The sequence below is a fragment of the Fusarium phalaenopsidis genome (genome assembly GCF_050370095.1).
Source record: "Fusarium phalaenopsidis strain FUZ10S chromosome Unknown contig_32332, whole genome shotgun sequence".
In the NCBI taxonomy this organism is placed as follows: domain Eukaryota; kingdom Fungi; phylum Ascomycota; class Sordariomycetes; order Hypocreales; family Nectriaceae; genus Fusarium; species Fusarium phalaenopsidis.
Genome location: NW_028145391.1, coordinates 3,244,952 through 3,264,843, shown reverse-complemented (window position 1 = coordinate 3,264,843; position 19,892 = coordinate 3,244,952). Strand labels below are relative to the sequence as shown.

The window sequence follows — 19,892 nt, the reverse complement described above, 5'->3', positions numbered from 1 at the left end:
AGGAAAACCCCGTCGACCCCATGCTCCGCAAGCATTGATACCCTCACCAGAAAATCAAACGATCCATGCAAGATTTTCCTGGGTTCTTACTACACGGACTGGGATGCAAGGTTGTTGTGACGGGCCAGGGGGTGTAATGTAAAAGCCGATCTGCTGATTAGCCGTTTACAAAAGGAATCATATCCCGCTCTTGTACGACGTACGGGCTGTCCAATGTCTTCTCTGTTGAAATAACGCCTGGGGTTCTTGCGTGGGGTGACTCAGCCATTTAACCAGTGTGGTTCTTGGCGATGAGTTGAGGTCTCCGCTCCAATGGGTTAAATTGAAGTGGCCAAATCATAGACTGTGATTATCAGAAAATAAGGGATGTTTAAGGCGGTCTATGAACCGGAGAGCAGCGGCGGTAGATTCCCGTTGGCTGACCCCAGGAGTTGATGTCCGGCGTGATTCTCAACAACTTGGAAGTTCACGACAAGTTGTAGGCTGATATAGGCCAACTCTGCGATTTTTCATAATGAATTGATGTTTAGTTCTTAATGGGGATATGTTGTTTAACTCTGGCCTCTGCCTACCACCTCTAAGATGATCTGGCGAGGCAGTGGCTTACCCTCCTATCCAGCGCCCATTCTCTCCAGCCTTCGATATAGTTACATGTAAGAAAAAGCAATACAATAGACTCATAATGAGATATTCTGTAGTGGAATAAATTAGCCCACCGGAGTGCAGGAGTTCAGACTTCGGTCCGGACTGTCGGGTAGGGGATAGTCTGGTGGAGGGCGTGGGGTGTCCACCTGCGGCAGCCAAGCAGCTAAGGAACTATTCTAGATCATTTAAAGAAGATATGGATCGGGTAGTACGATTGTGAGGCTTGATGTAGCCTTACTGGGCTTTGGGAGAGGTAGACTGTGGTAACCTGGGGAGTAGAGGCCGGAGCCATAGATGCAGTGTGGTTACCAACCTTGACTTGCCAACAAGAAGTCCAATCTAACTCTTGCACATTGTTAAATAAGAATGAGGGTAACATTTGTGCATTTATATAGACAATTCAGCGTTAGGAACCTTGCCTGTTGCTACCCCTTGCTGTTTGCCCGACTGCTTCTGGGCCAGGCACTGGTGTAAGTGCGACCATGGGCAGCTTGGGCGGGTTCAGGTCAAGCTTAACCAAGAATCCTAACACAGTAGAAACTTTGCTTATTTGCCTCTTAATGTCGAATGAGTTTGTCCTTGTTGTTCTGTATGCTGCATCACCTTGATTCAAGCTTTAGAGTTGCATCTTCCGCCCCAACCTTGTTTATCGCTGAACCCTTGATGCATTTCCATGCGAGCGTATTGACTCTTGAGTAAACTTTTATGTAGCAAGAAACTATGTGGATGTCGAAGCAACTTTTGTCCCATCACTTCACTGTCTATACCAATTTGCGACGATTAAGCTGTTGCAAAGCATTTAGCTTATACGCATGACATTTGAACTTCCCCACCGGGCCTTGGACTATGATAGTGAGTGTGAGTTGATCCTCAACCTTTGTGCTAAGAAGCGCCGAGCAAACTGAGCTGAGCGGTAACTACGACCGAAGTCATCTTCAAGACTTGAATGTTTCCATTAGGTATAACCGTGCATCACCGAGAGCTTGTATTAAAGCTTCATTCTGCCGGGTGGACGTTTTTAATTTGTGAATGCATATATGGACTTCCAAAGGAGGTTATATATGCCCTTTGATGTCGCCCATAAATACATGAACACTGTATCGGAGCTTGAAGCAGGACAGCAATCTCGCAGCATCTTCCAAAACATCTGAGTCAAGATACGCTGCTCTTTTGAGACGCTCTCAAGGCTCACCGAGAGCATCTCACCTTGACACCTTCGTGAGTCGTAAACAACACGAAGACCACGAGTTTACGATCATGCCCCCATGACCTCCAGATACCGAACGAAATGGATCCCTTCCTGTCACTTCCCTCTGAGCTTCGGGTTCAAATCCTGACTCAACTCCAGACAAGTAGCCTCCACCAGATGATCAGGGCGTCGCCTGCCATGCTCCATGAGTATACGCAATCCAAGAGCTACATTGCCGGGGTGTTTATATCGCAAGACTTTGGCGATGAGCTCATGCAAGATGCCATGGCAGTTCTGACCTTCCCAAATCTGGATACCCCCGATTATCCCCATGAGGCCGTTGATCGCCACCTCGCGCTGTGGGCGTCGGAGCAGTTCTCCAACCCCCTCGAGACACACAACAAAGAGGTCATAGAGGACCTGGACAGGCTACGTATTCGACTTCGTATCTTCATCGGAGACTACGTAGCTAAAGCAACAGCTCGTGTTCCTTTTCGCCAGTACCGCCACCTTCCGAGCCATTCACCAACACAGGCTGACATTTTCGACGTGGACCAGTTGAGCGACTCGGAGCGGAGGAGATTCTTCCAGGCCTTCTTGAGGTACGAACTTCTCTGCAAAATATACAGCCAGACATGTATTTCCGGGTTGTATTGGCCTTGGAATTGGAAGAAGCTCTGGGAGGTTAGAGACATTCGTGTTGGGCCGCACTGGGAGGTTGAGGCACTATTTTGCGTCCACAACTACCTCGAATCGCTCTACGGGGCCATGATTATTCGATGCAACGATGCCAAGGCACGAGAGAAACGTTACCCTCTTCCACGACAATGGCATGGGTACGATGCTTATTGGACCCCCGAATACTCCGTGTGTCTATCCAGGAGCGAGGCCCGCGCCGCGAGTACGTTGGCGCATCACGGTCTTGACCTCGTCTCCAGTATACTCGGAGTCGCCAACACTGGCATTGGTGGCTGCCGTCGTCTTGGGTCATGGTTTAAAGCCTTCACCACCGAGGTCCACACCTATTTCATCGATCCCTTGCCCAACACCAACTTAGGCACCACAACTCACGAGACACCGGGCTTGTATAAGAAGTTGCTTGGCTACTCATTGTTAGATTTCTTCATGAGTTCGGAACTTTACAGACAGCGAGCCTGGGCTTTCTTTGATGATGATCGGTTCATGCCTAACCGTGCGACATGGGAGCTGTTTTCGGGTCCGGCCTGGCAGGAGGATATACGGAACAATGGCTTGTATGATCACTTCAAGGGACAGGCGGAGACCTTGGATGATGATAACGACTATTACTCTGAGAGGACGAAGGGCCATGGGAAGAGGATCGTCCGAGTACCACGACGGTTCTTTGCGAGACAGCTGGAGGGTGAGTTGGTTGTTTTCTGGCACGGCTCAATATCCCACAGTTGTACCTATATGCATTCTGGCCTTAGTGTCTATGCAGGGCCCCTTGGAGGTCTCTAGTTGGGAATGAGGTTCCGCTTTGGTCTCTTCAACTAGGGCTGTATCGCGGGTTGCTGGTTGATCACGATCGGGGAGCAAGGGAGAGTTGAGGTATTAGAAAACACAATGTCGCTTTGTTTCAATATACATACCATTAACTTCATCTCTCTCATCGATGATACTTGAAGTTGGCCTGTCCCTCTTTATCCGTTGCCTTACAATCATTGGGATATTTCCTTTGAACCCTGCTTGACTTCGCATATGGAATAGTGAGTATCACAACGGCGCGTAGATGATGGCCAGGTAAGCCCTGCGAACCAACATGATGTTAGAGAGCGAGAGCGCTTCTGATTCAGTGGATTATTCCTATAAATCGAACTTTTCTGCATCTTGCCGTCATGTGGCATTTGGCAGTGCTCTCATGTGACCGATTGAAACTGGTCAACAGAGTCACTTCACTTGACTGTGTCGACCAAGCTCTTGATATTTTCCTCAGTTTTGGAGATGATCAACTTTGACCCGGCAGGATCGTAGTAATTGAGAGAAAACGAGTGAAGACTCTTTGTCCAAACATATAAACACGAGGGGCAAAAAGCAAAGCACATTGGTTGCTGGACTCTTGTGACCTTCACGGCCGTGTGACCTGGCAAGCTCGCATCTGACGGTAATCGCCCAAATCAGCAAAAAAGAAACTCCGGTACAGGGAATCGAACCCTGGGCTCCGCGGTACTATTCCCTCAGGTTATGAGAGCGCGAAATGTTAGCCACTACACCATACCGGATGTTGTTGCTTGAGAGAAGATCCCCAGAGTGGGCATTATGGATCTAGGATAGCGCACCTGATGCAGTGGCTGACTCACCATGACGCTAATCCAAAAGTGAAGCTAGTGTGGGTCTGAGGTACTGTACGTCATCGGCTCATCGTCATGCGCCACACCATCTGGAGGAGCTTCAGCCTTCCCATTTGCACCTCAGTGCATGAACCGTCAATTATTGCAACTGCGCTGGCCCAGCACCACTTTTCAAGATGGCGCTGGAAGACGATGAAAAAGGATGCAGGAAGGAGGATTTAATGGCCCCCAATAACGAGAAGAGCCTCACGGTCCAGCTTGTCTTGTCCTTGGTCATAGGCGCGTCCGCCTTTTTTCTCTTCTGTGTATGTCTTGTCCAGCTTCACCGTCTTTCCACGCCTTGTCTTGGGCTCTCAGTCTCCTCGGCATTCTTTGTGTACCATTGAGCACAAGACTGACATTATACAGTTCCTACGCCCACGATGGCCAGCTCTCTACGCCGCACGAAAACGCCGCCTCGATCACACGCTCGGCCTCCCCTCCCTGCCCAATTCCGCGTTTGGCTGGATTCCGCACCTATACAGGATCACTGAAGAGCAGGTTCTCGCATCAGCTGGCCTGGATGCTTTTGTGGTACGAGATAAATCTTCATGGCGTATGGGCCAGTGCTGATGAGCCATAGTTTTTGAGCTTTTTCAAGATGTCGACCCGTCTCTTTGCCACCATGGCTTTCTTTGCAACCACTGTTCTCTGTCCCATCAACGTCAACTACAATAATCTTACGCTTGACCTCGGATACGGCTTGGGGGGTACCAAGCCCGAAGCCCAAGATCTGTTTGATACATCAGGTCAATCCTCACTCTGGAACTTGGACGTTGACCCGTTCAAAGACAAGGACGGGGATGATGTGGACCTCAGCGCGGCAAAGGGCTGGTTATGGTCATATGTCATCTTCACCTACTTCTTTGTCGTCTTGACCATCTACTTTGTTAACTGGGAGACGTTCCGCATTATTCGATACCGCCAGGACTACCTTGGGTCCCAATCGACAGTTACGGATAGAACATTCCGTCTTACGGGCATCCCAGATGATTTGAGGTCTGAAGGTCAAATAAAGAAGCTTATTGAAAAGCTGGATATTGGTACTGTCGAAAAGGTCACCATCTGCCGCGACTGGAAAAGGCTTGACGACCTTGTGGATTTGCGAGAGACTACCCTTCGAAGTCTCGAGGCCGCTTGGGCAACGTTTCTGAACCGACAGCGCCAGAAAAAGAAGGACAGGCGCCCACAAGGACAAAATGCCAACGGTGCAACTCCCAACGACTTCCAGGATCAAGGGTTAGACGATGAGGCTGGCGAGAACGGACATCTCCTGGATTCGGAACAGGGACCGTGGGATTCTGAGGACGAAGGAAGGCCCAAAGTTAACATCCGTTACGGTGCTCTCGGTTTGCGGTCCCGAAACGTTGACGCGATCGACTATTACGAAGAAAGACTTCGACGACTGGATGCTAAGATCATTGACGCTCGTGGCAAGGCGTACACGCCTACCGACATGGCCATCGTTACTATGGATTCGGTTGCCTCTTGCCAAATGGTCATTCAGGCACGCATCGACCCAAGGCCCGGCCGGCTTTTGACAAAGCCAACCCCAGCCCCTTCGGACCTCGTCTGGAGGAACACTTACTCACGACGTGGCATCCGTCGTCTCAAGTCGTGGGCCATCACGCTGTTCATCACGTTTCTCACCCTCCTCTGGATCTTCCCCACGGCTTTTCTGGCATCCTGGCTAAGCATCTGCACCGTCAGAAAGGCAGCTCCTAAGTTTGCGCTTTGGCTACAAGACCACGCCATTATCCACTCACTGGTTCAAAACGGTCTCCCTGCGCTGGTGGTTTCGCTTCTTAACGTTGCCGTCCCGTATCTGTACGACTTCCTCTCCAACCGGCAGGGAATGATATCCCAGGGTGACGTGGAGCTTTCCCTCATCTCCAAGAACTACTTCTTCACATTCTTCAACACCTTTTTCGTCTTTGCGGTTTCAAAGACTGGATTCGAGTTCTTCACCGTCATGCGGAAATTCCTCAAGGACACCAGCAAGCTCCCCCGTGTCATTGCCGCCGATGTAGAGGGGCTCTCCACTTTCTACATCTCCTTCATCATGTTGCAGGGCATCGGCCTGATGCCGTTCAGAATCTTGGAGGCGGGGAGTGTGTTTCTCTACCCCTTCCTTCGGTCAATGGCCAAGACGCCGCGCGACTTTGAGGAGTTGAAGCAACCTCCTCCCTTCCAGTATGGCTTCTTCTTGCCCACGGCCTTGCTTGTCTTCAATCTTTGCCTCATCTACAGTATTCTCAATCACGGCTTCGTCATCCTTATCGTCGGCACCATCTATTTCGGCTTGGGATACTTCACATTCAAGTACATGGTACTGTATGCCATGGATCAGCCTCAACACGCGACCGGAGGTGCGTGGCGGATAATATGCCAGCGTATCATCGTCGGTCTGCTTGTCTTTGAGGTGGTCATGTTTGGTCAGATTGCAACGCAGCAGGCTTTTATTCAATCTGCATGCATCCTGCCACTGGTGCCGTTCTCAATCTGGTATAGCTACTACATCAAGCAGCGGTTTGAGCCCCTCACCATCTATATCGCTCTCCGCGCCATTAGAGCGGACGAGGACCCGGAGGACAGCGCTGCCATGGACGATGCTTTTGAGGAAGAAGATGGTCCTCGACCTTCGCAGGCCATCCTTCGCCGAGGAAGCACTCTTGACGAATACAAGGAAAAGGGACTCGTTTTCGTGAACCCCAGCCTTGTAGCCCCGTAAGTTTCACCAAACCCCCGAGATGACTCGGAGCTGACTCAACTGTGACAGATTGCAGCAGCCTTGGATCTACAAGGACCCACCTCCGCCGCTGCCCGAGAGTGAAACAGATGAACAGGAGCGGCCGATCCTTCAGGGTGTCGATAGCACTCTTGGCATAGGGGACGATAATGTCTGGCGAGACAACGGGGAAACTAATGTTTAACGAGGTTATCATTGAGAGGAGGAATGCACGAACACGGCGCTTGTCTGGTTGTTAACAAGGAGTTTAAGCGTGCTTGATTCCCATAGTTTGTTGAGGTATAATAGGGGTAAGATATCAGTATCCAGATTGTCTTGTTTCGCTGGTTGACGTGAGGCAGGAAGATTCTTCCTTGAGGGGAGGGGAATTTCCTAGGTTAACGCTCTTGCCTCTCATCTTTTTGAGGCAACTGCTTTGGGCAGGCGCCAGACTCTGAGCCGCTTCCTATTCATTCCGTTGCTGCAGTGTGACCATCACCTCCTCACTTTTCCCTCACCTAACCTACAGACACATACCCTGTTTCACACCCACAGCCTCCATGCGTGGGGGCTGGCCTCAAAACGTCTTCAGAAATTCTCCTATCCAGGGGCGCCGCTTTAGCTCGACCAATACCTCTACAGCCTCATGGGCCAGTCGACTTGAGAATGGAGGCCTTGGCTCTGGTCTCTGGCCCGGGACCCATCCGTATCGTGCCAGCAGGCGCTGCCAACGTTCAGAGGCTACCCGGGAACGATTATGGCATTCTTGGACTGGATGGTGAGTGGCATCTATCCCCGCTGTGCCTTGAAGCGAGCTAACGAGAAGCCAGAAGATGCCCCCCTTCTGACAAGATTGCCCTACGAGATTATGCAACAGATCTATCTTTACCTTGATCCAGAAGACTTCAACGCCGCTCGCTTTACATCCCGCTCTTGGTTCCGTGCTGGCCTCTGCCTCTCGCTTCTCGTCGAGATGCTCAAGAGAGGAGGATGGTGGAGCAGCCTGCAACAGATTTCGGAACCCCTGAGAATAACACGACCACGCAACATATTAGATCAGGAGAGATTAATGAGCAAATGGATCTCAAGGGAGTGTGATCTGGCCAGCATGAAAGGGAGCGCGTTCAATCAGGTTGGGTTTACCGACTTCAGTGGCCTTGTTCCAGGTTCCACCACTGCCAGATTGCATGGGACCCTCGTCTTCACCATGAGCCTCTGCGGCCGGTTTCTGATGGTGACGCACAGACGAATTCTATATGTCTACGAGCTGAACCATGTCTGCTTCAGCAGGCGACTGAGCTGGTCTCTTCCGTTACGGCCGAGAGAGGGCAGACGTCTTGGCATGCTTCGACCGGCAGCGACGGTCGTGTGTCCACGGCGTGTCATATCTTGCAGTATGGACACATCATCAGGAAGAAATGCCGTGGCAGTTTTGATGGAGGGACGCATGGGCATAGTGTGCGATATCATGGCCGAGACAAATGCAGATTTGCCTCAGACACGGTTGAGGCGTTCAGAGGATGACTCTTTTGGGAGCACACCCAATCTGTTCAGCCGCATGCCAGCTGCATGCGTCTGCCGGGACACCCCCGTGACGCAGGCGCCGCGTCTAGAAGAAGGTCCGCGATCGGTATACAGAAGCATCTGTCATGCCAACGACCCGCCACGCTCGGTCGCCATCTGCCCTCACCGCAGCTGCGTGGCCTTTGGCTGTACAGGCGGTGTTGAGCTTCACTAGGTGGATGCTCTCACGAACCACGACCTCAGCAGATGGTTCCCGTTGACGTTCCCGAGTGACTTTCTCTTCTTCATGCCGGCTCAGAGCGGTATAGACACGGGACAGAAGCTTCGGCTCATCAGTTCTGCCGCGGCGCTCGGTAATCTGCTCGGCCCAGTCGGAAACGCGTTCCAAGGCTTCGAGACCAATGCCAATGTCTTTAGACCTGGGCATAGCGCGGGTGTAACGGTCATGGGCCCGGCAGGTGGAGACGTCATCGTCCATGACATCCACTCGGTAGCTGATCTGCCAAGTCAACGCTCCTCGGTGAAAGCACGCAATGCCTGGGGCCAAGAGGTGCGAGACGATGAGAGAAGCAGTGGTAGTGGGATATCGCCCAGCAGGGCAGATCATGATAGAGCTGTCCCCCTGAGCGATGGAAGCCACATCTTGTTCACGGATCCCAAGACAGGGTATCTTTGCTTGGGCACTGATGCACCAGCAGGGTCGCTGAATCGCTTAATACGCAAGGTCTGGTTCCGTCCTCCAACCAATGCATCGTCGCCGTTGCCCGTGTTATACGCAGCTGGGGCAGACATACGACATGGGGTCCGTGTCGTTGCAACATTTTCAGTCGACGGTGGAGATGGCATGCAGCTCAACTCTGATGAGGTTGCCACAGGCTGCGGCTCAGGCCCACAGAAGGCCATGGACGCTGACAAACAGATGATTGTCTTTTACACAATACCTCCTGACCTGTTTCTTGCCATGTCTCGAGGTCGATCGCGTCACAGATGGACGAGGACAGCCGAGGGTATCGAGACGGATATGGATGGCTTATCGGGATGGATGGACTAGCGGTCCGAAGGAAGCTACGGTGACATTGACTTTGGCGATCCGTCTTTAGAGGCCACGGCTTACCCACTCGAGATTAGAGGGCAGGCCGTAGCTATCTGCAGCAATCTAGTGGAGCTGGCCCTAGACTCGGGACCCGACATGGTTCTCTGGGCGTTCAGTGCACAGGGGTGGGCTAGGGCGTGGGCCTTGCATGCCAGACGGGAAGACGCGTTTAATCACACAGTAGTCCAGCAGGATGGAAGTCTGAGACAGGTCGATCGTGAGGGAGACTATGCCATGGCCCAAGTGGAGCAGACTTCTGCCGCTTCGGGGGTGGACGGGAAGGGTCTTGATGGGGGTCATGGAGCAACGGGCACGACTTTTGGATGGAATCAGCCATGCGTGGAACGAGACCGCAGTTTGAAGTCCGGTGAACAAGGTGAGGGAATGGATGGCACGGTGAGCGTGGAGCTGGTGGAGGAGGTGAACGGGATTGCGAGAATAGAGGTGGAACTGCGTTGAAGTCGAAACGAGAGGTGCTGGGCGAGTGAGGTGCTCGGCGAGGGTCCGGAACAGGAATAGAGATTGCATTATCAATTGATAGCATCGGTAATAAACAGGGTATCCCGAATACTGTAATAACCGGGGGTTATTACCGAAGATTGGGCAGTCCCTTGGTCGGTCCATGACGTTAGTTCATGTAGCTTGAGCCTCTAGCGTGGGTCTAGGTCTCAGCCCAGTTGGAAATCCGTTCCGATGACGGCGCGGCCGAGAGGCTCGGGGCCCACATCGGCGTCGTCGGGTCCGAAGTGGAGACGGTCAGCTTCTGAGATCTGACATCGGGCCAAGGCCGAAGAGGAGGATGAAAGCAGAGAAGGGACAGAGAAGGAGAGAAAAGAAGAAGACACAAAAAATTCCCAGTAAATTAAGAGATCGGTAGGCACCCGAGCTTCTAGATCTAAGGCTCGTGGCCCCTTAAAAAAAAGAAAATAGCAAAAAAAGATAACAATTTCATCACAGGGAGATTTTGTGGATCTCTAAAAGGCAGCCCAAATACCGAGAAATCTCCTCCAAGCAAGCTAACCAACACCTATACACGCCCGTGTAAAACCCTTTCCAGTTAAAATCTGTCATCGGCCTGATCCTAGTCCGTCGGCTGGAGCCGCAAAAAAAAAAAAAATAAAGCACATGGGTTGGATACGGTTCGCAGCCGCATGGCTAAAGTGGGGCACCGCACGCATCAAGAACGTGCATTCCCGGGTGGCGACGCGATGCAAATTCAGGAACAGGGCGGCGCTGCTCCGGCCTTCGGGTGAGGTCGTTGTGTCTGGTATCATCTGGTCCATCTCTGGTGGAATCTTGATTTCGGATTTTATTTTATCTGCGAGGGAGCCTAAGCAGAGAAAGTATATAGAGGCCCTGTCCCCTCCCCCCAGAGGAAAAAGAGTTTGGTTGACAACATTGAGATATCAATACATTCTTTCATACCTTGATTGGTATTTCATAATACCATATTCTTACTCTACTTCTTGCGTTCCTTGAAACTGGTTTACTCAAAAGTATTAACCCCTTTCCAATATCTCATACAACAAATCAACAACCATGAATTCAAATCACTCAAATACATCGTCGACAACACTCCCCGGCGACTCGAGCCGTGAGGACGACGACCACGTCGAGGCAACCTTTGCCCCCATCGCGACACACGCCAGCGCCATCAACCGTATCCGCCGCTCCCTCTCCCTCGCCAGGTCAAACTCTGGCGGCGCGGACCTGTCCCGCAAGGAGACGAGGGATCCGGATCTCGACATCGACCTGCCCTACCGTACCCTCAGCGCAGAAGCAAACCTCGATGAGTACCGCGTTGAGGTTCCCGGTGGTACTATCCCAGGTCCTGTCGAGCCGCCTGCCGTGGCTAGGCAGTCTGGTCAGAAGGAGGGCGAGAGGAGGTACAAGCTCGTGACGTTTACGCCTGGTGATCCTGAGAACCCCAAGAACTGGAGCAAGGCTTACAAGTGGTGGTGCACCATGTGTGTCGCTATTACCTGCTTCGTCGTCGCCTTTGCTTCTTCAGTTATTACTGCCGATATTAAGGGCGTCACTGAGGATCTCCACGTGAGCGAAGAGCTCGCCCTCGCGAGTGTGTCGCTTTTCGTCGTGGGTTTCGGTGTCGGCCCCATGATCTTTGCTCCCCTGTCTGAGATTTACGGCCGAAGAATCATCTAGTAAGTTCTTTCAATTGTCTACTGATAATAAGGTTGTGGGTGTTAACATATCCTAGTGCATCTACTCTTCTCATTGCCGTCATCTTCATCATCCCCTGTGCCGTCGCCAAGAACATCGAGACTCTTCTCGTCTGCCGTGCCATCGACGGTATTGCCTTCTCTGCTCCCATGACTCTTGTCGGTGGTACACTCGCCGATCTCTGGAGAAATGAGGAGCGAGGTGTTCCCATGGCCGCCTTCTCTGCCGCCCCCTTTATCGGCCCAGCTAGTAAGTCACAACTTCACACACTCAAGATTAACACTCACTCACAAACATCACAGTCGGTCCCCTCGTTGGTGGCTTCCTCTCTGATGCCGCTGGCTGGCGCTGGCTCTACTGGATCCAGCTTATCCTCGCCGGTATCGTCTGGGTCCTCATCACCTTCACCGTCCCCGAGACATACACACCCACCATTCTCGCCCGCCGCGCTGCAAAGCTCCGCAAGGAGACTGGCGAAGCCGACCACGTCACTGAGCAAGAACTCGATATGCGACCCCTCTCTGAGCGTCTCCGCATCTTCCTCATCCGACCCTTCCAGCTTCTGTTTGGCGAGCTCATCGTCTTCCTCATCTCCCTCTACATGAGTGTCCTGTACGGTCTCCTCTACATGTTCTTTGTCGCCTTCCCCATCATCTACCAGAAGGGCAAGGGCTACTCCTCCGGCAAGACTGGTCTCATGTTCATTCCCGTCGCTGTCGGTGTCATCCTCTCCGCTCTCTGCTCTCCCTTTGTCAACAAGCACTACATTACCCTCGTTAACAAGCACAACGGCCACCCTCCCGCCGAGGCCCGTCTGATCCCCATGATGATCTCGTGCTGGTGCATCCCCATCGGTCTCTTCATCTTTGCCTGGACCTCCTATGCCGACCTCTCTTGGGCTGGTCCCGCCATGGGTGGTTTCCCCGTTGGTTTCGGCTTCATCTTCCTATACAACGCCGCTAACAACTACCTCGTCGACTCGTACCAGCATCAGGCCGCCTCCGCCCTGGCAGCCAAGACTTGCATCCGAAGTTTCTGGGGTGCAGCCGTGGTCCTGTTCACTGAGCAAATGTACGACCGCCTCAACGACCAGTGGGCCTCCACTCTCCTTGCCTTTATCAGTCTCGCTTGCTGTGCCATCCCCTTCATGTTCTGGAAGTTCGGTGCCAGGATCCGTCAGCGCAGCAAGTACGCCTACGCCGGTGACGAAGATGAGACCGACGACATTGAAAAGGCCAAGGGCCGTGGTGTCACTCCCGGCGGTGCTTCTCCCCGTACCGACACTGAGAACGACGAAGACTTGCGACGCGCCAGGAGTTACGTGAGTAACCCCTAAGCGAAGCGAGTAACACATACACAACAAACATTCCTTACTATCCTTAAAGGATACTTTCAACAACAACAACCATAGACATAGACCGGGTGGATTGACATAGAGAAAATAGCCAAGGGGCTGGTGGTAATGGGCTGGGTTATGCACAGGCTTGGTTTACATACATAGGCTTTGGTTATGCCCTGGGGGAGGAACACGTCGTTTAAAAGCGTTTACTTGGATATTTAGCATAATACCCTCGATTTATATAAAGAATATTTTTGAAAAGCGCTCCGACCTGTGTGTGCGTGAGTGCTTCATTTTCTCATATTCCCCTTGATCTAAAGCATCCAGCCCGCTGACCATTTGCAGCAAGCTTCATACAAAGCAAAGCCTTCTATAATCCATTTTGTCGTCGTATCTCAGTCATCAAAAACAAAAAGCAAAAACAAGAAAAAGTCAAAAGCAAAGTACATGCGCAAGAGAGATCACATGTTGCTTCCCATGACCAGACCCAGCGGTACGGTCGCGTTGCCAGGGGATAAAGGAGGTGTTCATGCGGGCGGGCTTCGTCCGGCAATGCTCGGCAACACCGAACGAGATCCGCGAGTGCATCCAAGGTGGCATCGGCATCCAGTGGCGAGGCCCACTTGAACAAGGTAAGGGGGAGAAGAGAGGTGGGTGGCGGCAGGGATTGTATGTTGGGTCTCGTTTTGGTTGTGGTGTGATCAAGAAGTGTATAAGCCAAGGTGTGGGCTGAAGGAGTACGACGACAAGGTCGACAGACGAGAGAGAAGAGAGAAAGAGTCCCTAGATGGCTCGTACGGGCAGCGAATCGCGGCGGCGCATCTTGAGGTCCTTGGTCAGCGAGTTCTTGCTCGTCTTATTGGTGATCCAGTCCTCAAGGTTGTTGATGGTGCACTCGGCAATCTCGGTGAGGGCCTCCTCGGTGAAGAAGGCCTGGTGGCCGCAGACGACCACGTTGGGGAACGTCATGAGACGCATCAGCATGTCGTCCTGGATGATGTGCGACGAGTGGTCGTTGTAAAAGAGCTCACCCTCGGCCTCGTACACGTCGAGTGCGAGGCCTCCGATGTGGTTGGTCTTGAGCGACTGGATGACGGCCTCGGTATCGATGAGGCCTCCTCGCGACGTGTTGACCAGCATGGCGCCCTCCTTCATGAGCGCAAGGCTCTCGGCGTTGATGATGTGGCGTGTCTGGTCCATGAGAGGACAGTGGAGGCTGACAATGTCGCACTCGGGGAGAAGGTCCTCGAGGTCGCGGTACTCGCCATACTCCTCAAAGGCGGGAGATGGGAAGGGATCATAGGCGAGGAGGGTGCAGCCAAATCCCTTCATGATGCGGGCGGTAGCAAGACCAATCTTGCCAACACCGACGATGCCGACCGTCTTGCCGCACAGCGTCTTACCGAGAAGACCGTCAAGAGCAAAGTTGCCCTCGCGGACACGGTTGTAGGCGCGGTGCGTCTTGCGGTTGAGGGTCTGGATCAGGGCGACAGCAAACTCGGCAACAGCCTCGGGCGAGTACGAGGGCACGTTGGCGACCATGATACGCATGCGCTGGGCGGCGTCAAGATCGACATTGTTGAAGCCGGCGCACCTGAGAAGGATGGCCTTGACGCCAAACTCGGATAGGGCAGAGATGACATTGTCGTTGACCACGTCGTTGACAAAGACGCAGATGGCGTCGGCGCCCTCGACCAGCGACACTGTGTCCTCGTTGAGGGCGAACTCGTGGAAGACGAGCTCAATGCCCGACGACGAGTGCTTGTCGCAGGCGACGACGGCCGACAGGTACTTTTTGTCGTAGGGCTTTGTGCTGAAGACGGCGACCTTCATTTTGATGATGATGTGTCAAGGAAACGTAGATGGACAAGGATAAAGTGAAAAAAGAGGTAATTGTTGATGAGAGGTTATGTGGTGTTGCGCGGGGTTTGTGATAACCTTGGAAGCCTCGTTCTTGGCTACCTTAATTTCTCCACAAGAAAGTATGATCTCACTCTTGACTCTCATCTCTTGATGCGCGTGGAAACACACAGAATAAATACTCTAGCCCTCTATCAACCCCCCGAGACGAAAACAGAACACTCCCTCATCAAGCGGGCGCCCATAGCCTCGCGCGACGACCTCTGTTCCCAATGATAGAGCCCATGTGCTTCCATCATCAGGCCATGCAATATCCAAGCTTGGACGCCAAGTGAGCGCGTGCGTCGTAAGGGGCTGGCACAGTCATATTTTTTTCCCTTCGTCTTGGTCGAGTCGCGGCCCAACGTATGAGAAAAGGCAGACGTTTTCGGCTGTGCTGTGACTGGTTTTGGGGGTGCTTGCTTGATTGTTTCAGGGGGGCTGAGTTAAAAGCTGTGATGGATGCAACCGTCTTTGGCGGGTGTCGATATGTATCTACCCGTTTAATGTCTATAGCGGTACATAGTCAGATACTCGGAACCCACTGCATCTCTGGAGTCTTCGTATCTCGATAGATTCCCCAGACGCAAAACCCATCTCTCACCCGCACAAAACACCACGTTTCAATCTGCGCATCTCATCACCAACATCGGCCCTATACAACCAGATACAAAAGCATTCCTCCCCCTGACTCGTCAACCCTGCCCACTAACCACCCCCTGCTCGGCGTCCGGCCCCCCGGTGCCGACGGAAGGGTTCGTCCCATCGGCCGATATGCATGGCGAACGCCGCGCCCGCTCGCAGAGCCTCACTACTACACTAATTCTCCCGTGATGCCATGTCAATCATTCCACTCCCCAATCTTGTAATCTTACTTCTATCTCGCAGCGCCGCGGCACCGGGTCCCCAGTCTCCCGCCCTTGCCAAGATTCCATAGGCAAGGCTGTACCTGATATGCAACCATGCGGGAGCCGCCGACTTGTCATGAGATCTCTGGGCCCAGATTTATGGATCGTTTCATAGATTTGAGTTCAGGTATCTGTTTGCATATCTTTAGTTATGAATCTTGATGCATGCTCCTAGCTATTTATGCAGTAGCACAACCTGACTCGTTTGCTCCGTGTGCTCCAACAACACCACAACTTGCAATCCTCACGATGCGTTTAGTCAAACAACACGAAAAACAACCAGGACATTTTGGCTATTTACTTCACCATGGGCGTCACTGGGAAGTGCTGCTCACGAATGCCTCCTTCTCAATCAAGGCACCATGTTCACTCCTTCCTCATCCCCTTGACTCAATCTTTATCATACCTACAGGCATAAGCAGAAGCAAGAAGCACCATCCATCAGCAATCTTCACGTCTCATCAAGCCATCATAGACTATCTAGCAGTATGTCCAACAAGTCAAGCCAACGAAACCTAGTCAAGGAAGACCCAACTCCCGCTTCGTCTCCCCACAGCATCGCCTCTAGCCTTCCATCATACGACGACGCCGCGGTGGAGGATGCCTGGCAGGAGAAGGTGCAGCGCGAGGGCATTCGCCTTGAAGACGAGCCGTGGTACATGACCCTCCCAGTCGGCATCGAGTGCCGCAAGAGGAAAGCCTACTATGAAAAAATTGCACGAGAAGACCCAGACCCCCGCAAGGCTCAGAGTGCCCAAAACAAGGTTGACTGGGGCAACCTGATGGAGGAACAAATCATATATGCCGCCAGTGGCGAGCGCAAGAGAATCGGCTCCGAGGCTGCGAAGGCGCGAGAGGAGTAGTTCGCTAGGGAGACCGAGGCCCTGTCCCTGAGAACCTTGCAGGAGGCTGGGGAAGATAATGCCGGTGACGAGGATGCCCCAAAGAAGAAGAGACGCAAGGGGAAGAAGCAATCCAAGGGCAAGAAGCGTTCCCAAAACACCCAGGCGAGTGAATCTCATCCCATTGACGGCATCTTTCGAGAGCTAACCAGGAACCTACCTATAGCCCGGCTCTTCGACTGAGCCTGCCATCCCTTACTGCAAGAAGTCTTCGTCCAGAGAGGAGCTCACTCTTAAGAGGGCCCGCCGTCAACTGTTGGAGCCTCCTAATGAAGACTGGTCTCTGATGGCGCCTCTGAGGCAGGCCAATGTTCTCCTTCGTGCTTCAGTGCTATCTGACTTTGAGAGAAAGGAGTGAAAAGGTGGCCCATGGATTGTTTCGGCGAGAACTATCATACTGGAAGAGTGGCCAAGAACAAAGCACTTACGAGTATGAAACAAGGTATCGTTGTTTGATAGTTCTATGGGTTAGAGATCCGAGAAAGCCAAGGTGGACACCAGATAGCTCATGCAGCCTGCATCCAAATCGCCACTTCCCCAGACTTACTCAACTTGCCTGCATTTCTCCAGTCATGTAGATCCCATGCCAGCCCTACGAAGACGCATCCTCCCCGGTGGAGCACTCCGGCAACTCCGGGCCGGTCAGGGGGTGTCGCCGTAATACTGCGGGGCCGCGGAGATGGTACCGGTGCCGGATCTTCGGTGCTACGGTCCCTCGCTTGAGTTGGAGCATGCATGCAGTAGGCCCGTTTATAAAGACTGCAGGGTTTGTCTTATCTCTGTGTCTACCGTCTATAAGTACCACTGATTGTGTAATCCTTCTTGGGCCCCTTGACTGTGTATTCGATCCCCCATTCCTTCAAGTTCACGGCCTGGAACGCAAAGTTGTACTTGACGTTGTAGTAGTCATCGATACACAAGTGTCCCGCCTTGGCCGCCCATCCCTTTTCAGTCGCCTCAGTGAACTCGATCTCGTGGAAGAGGTAATCGGCTCGCTTCAAGTCATCGGGCTTGGCGAACCACACACTCAGGACGTCCTTGAGCTCGTCATATCTCCAGACATACCGCCGCGATGCCTTGAAGCCGAAGCCTTGCTCTGTCTTGAACTCGCCCTCTTCGATGTAGAGGTATTCCATGCCGAGCTCGTCTACTTCTGGTGATCCATCTGTGGGGTTGGCAGCGCATCGGAGACCATCGCTGGTCTTCTCGCGGAGCAGAAACTGTGCAGTTCCGCTAAAGTGGCCACTGGGATGCGTAGGAAGCTTGCTGATCAAGTCACGCTCAAGTTTCCATGTTCCCAGCAAGCTTCGGAACACGGCGTGAGCCACGAACCTTGGGGACGAGAGTCCATCAGTCGCTGTCTTGTGAGTCTGCTTGATAGACTCCATTGCGGCATCTTTTGACTCCTGGTCGTCATTAGAGTTCGAGAACCTCGCTGGAGTCAGCATGTCCAGTGGCTTGTCGTTATGCGGGAGGCTAGGAACAGGCGGCGTTAGGGGTTCTTGAATCTTCATTGTAAGCGCCTCGGCAAACTCGTCCATGAGGTAAAGGTAATCTCCCATCGGGAACTGCGACGTGCGAGGATCATCGCGAAGGTCAAGCGTTCGTTGGATAGAGATGTCATCACGAAGTTTGTCCTGGAAGATTTGTGAAGAACGGCCTGGGGTGACACTGTCCGACCACAGTGCCGACACAAATCGAGCCTGCATTTGCATCACACCCCAATAAGGCGATCGATAGAAGCCGACAAAGCCTAGGCCTGGAACCTCGGGGTGATGAGTTCCGTGGAAGGCCAAAGCGACAGGTTGGTCAATATGCGTGGGCGAGTGCTGAAGCGTCTTCAACACATCGTCTGAAAGAAAGCTCAAACAGGGCGAAGGGTCAAAGCCCGTAGCCACAACCACCGCAGCAATGTCTTCAATCTTGATGCCATCGGATAAAGTTGCTGTAGAACCCTCGAGATCCTCCACTTTGCCTTTTGTCAACTTGATCATACCTGATCGGACAAAGTCGGAGTACCAGAAACTGCAGGCCATGTAAGGCTGCTCCTTATCGTTCGTCTCGTCTATCTTGAGCAGGGGAGAGAACTCGGACTGATCAGTGCCAATGACATTCTTGTAGAGGCCGTTCAGCATCTTGGCTCTCTCCTCGGTGATATGCCCCTGCATGTTGACCAATGGCTTGGGGCGGTTGTTGAGATTATAAGACCCAAAGTCAAAGGGCAAGAAAGGCGCAGCTGGCATCGTCGACTGCAACACATCAGTAACATGTCCTAAAGTCCAAGACAACTGCCTACCTTGGGGCTGGAAAAAAGAGGGAACACCCAGGTTGGGCGTTGGATGACATTGTGAATCTCGTACTTGTCGATATCGGCGATTTTTGACGCATCTGGTGAGTTGATCTCTGATGAGAGATGCGATGCTATGGTGCCCGCAATCTCAACGCCAGACATTTGGCCTCCGACAATGAGAATCTTGCCCCCACCTGGACGTCCCTTGCCTAGGAGGCTCTCCAGGTCTCGGTAACTGCTGCTGTGAATGATAGGAATGGTAGATTCCTTTGCAAGACAGTCAGGAATAATGGGCTTCCCAAAGAACCCAGATGCCACGAGAAGGTGGTCAAAGTGTTTGGTCTCAGATCCGGTGGTGATATCCCAGCCTTCGGATGAGCTCTGTGGACGCTCAGCCCGGTCCACCCGTGTTCCAAGCTTGAGCTCAAAGTCTGAGTTACCAGTGAGGAATCTATCGAGGTATCGCTCAAGGTATTTCCCAATCATCCACGCCTGCGGAAACTGAGGCGCCGCATCGTCCCAGGCCAGCTCAGAGAACTGCACCGTATGTCTGCTCTGGTTCGCCCACATGAGTGGATGAACCTGTCGTTCCGTGTCATCCTTTGAAGTCGGCCATAGACCTCCAACATGTTTCTGAGCATCAAAAACGGTGACTTTGAACTCTCCGGGAGAAGTGTTATGGAGCAGCGTCTTGGCTGCAACGAGTCCCGAAGGACCAGCACCTATCAATAGATTGTCAGTGAGGGACTCAAACTCGGTGAGTGCACGTCGCTCACCAACAATGCAAACAGTCTTTGCCATATTTCTCGCAGCAAACAAGTATCTGATCAGCGTCATATAATGCCC

The 19,892-nt window shown here is 52.5% G+C and overlaps 7 protein-coding genes and 1 non-coding gene across 8 annotated transcripts; 4 read left to right on the top strand and 4 right to left on the bottom strand.

Annotated features, from left to right (window-relative positions):
* Positions 1-1,933: 1,933 nt before the first annotated feature.
* On the top strand, positions 1,934-3,313 carry LRP88_14021 (uncharacterized protein; the record flags this gene model as incomplete). Its single annotated transcript, XM_083250373.1, has 1 exon — positions 1,934-3,313. The coding sequence occupies one exon, from the start codon at positions 1,934-1,936 to the stop codon at positions 3,311-3,313; it is 1,380 nt and encodes a 459-aa protein (XP_083094707.1).
* Positions 3,314-3,984: 671 nt separating this feature from the next.
* Positions 3,985-4,074, bottom strand: LRP88_14020. Its single transcript has one exon. It is a non-coding gene; the product is annotated as a tRNA-Glu (tRNA).
* Positions 4,075-4,319: 245 nt separating this feature from the next.
* On the top strand, positions 4,320-7,115 carry LRP88_14019 (uncharacterized protein; the record flags this gene model as incomplete). Its single annotated transcript, XM_083250372.1, has 4 exons — positions 4,320-4,448; positions 4,552-4,716; positions 4,766-6,909; positions 6,962-7,115. The coding sequence occupies 4 exons, from the start codon at positions 4,320-4,322 to the stop codon at positions 7,113-7,115; spliced, it is 2,592 nt and encodes an 863-aa protein (XP_083094706.1).
* A 1,404-nt stretch (positions 7,116-8,519) lies between these two features.
* Positions 8,520-9,041, bottom strand: LRP88_14018 (uncharacterized protein; the record flags this gene model as incomplete). Its single annotated transcript, XM_083250371.1, has 1 exon — positions 8,520-9,041. The coding sequence occupies one exon, from the start codon at positions 9,039-9,041 to the stop codon at positions 8,520-8,522; it is 522 nt and encodes a 173-aa protein (XP_083094705.1).
* Positions 9,042-11,066: 2,025 nt separating this feature from the next.
* Positions 11,067-13,044, top strand: LRP88_14017 (major facilitator superfamily domain-containing protein; the record flags this gene model as incomplete). Its single annotated transcript, XM_083250370.1, has 3 exons — positions 11,067-11,689; positions 11,746-11,957; positions 12,011-13,044. 3 exons carry the CDS (start codon positions 11,067-11,069, stop codon positions 13,042-13,044), a joined length of 1,869 nt encoding a protein of 622 aa, XP_083094704.1.
* Positions 13,045-13,830: 786 nt separating this feature from the next.
* LRP88_14016 (2-hydroxyacid dehydrogenase) lies at positions 13,831-14,880 on the bottom strand (the record flags this gene model as incomplete). Its single annotated transcript, XM_083250369.1, has 1 exon — positions 13,831-14,880. The coding sequence occupies one exon, from the start codon at positions 14,878-14,880 to the stop codon at positions 13,831-13,833; it is 1,050 nt and encodes a 349-aa protein (XP_083094703.1).
* Positions 14,881-16,342: 1,462 nt separating this feature from the next.
* On the top strand, positions 16,343-16,717 carry LRP88_14015 (uncharacterized protein; the record flags this gene model as incomplete). The annotated part of the gene is made up of 1 exon (XM_083250368.1): positions 16,343-16,717. One exon carries the CDS (start codon positions 16,343-16,345, stop codon positions 16,715-16,717), a length of 375 nt encoding a protein of 124 aa, XP_083094702.1.
* An 824-nt stretch (positions 16,718-17,541) lies between these two features.
* Positions 17,542-19,847, bottom strand: LRP88_14014 (uncharacterized protein; the record flags this gene model as incomplete). Its single annotated transcript, XM_083250367.1, has 3 exons — positions 17,542-18,992; positions 19,043-19,768; positions 19,823-19,847. 3 exons carry the CDS (start codon positions 19,845-19,847, stop codon positions 17,542-17,544), a joined length of 2,202 nt encoding a protein of 733 aa, XP_083094701.1.
* Between the last annotated feature and the right edge of the window lie 45 nt (positions 19,848-19,892).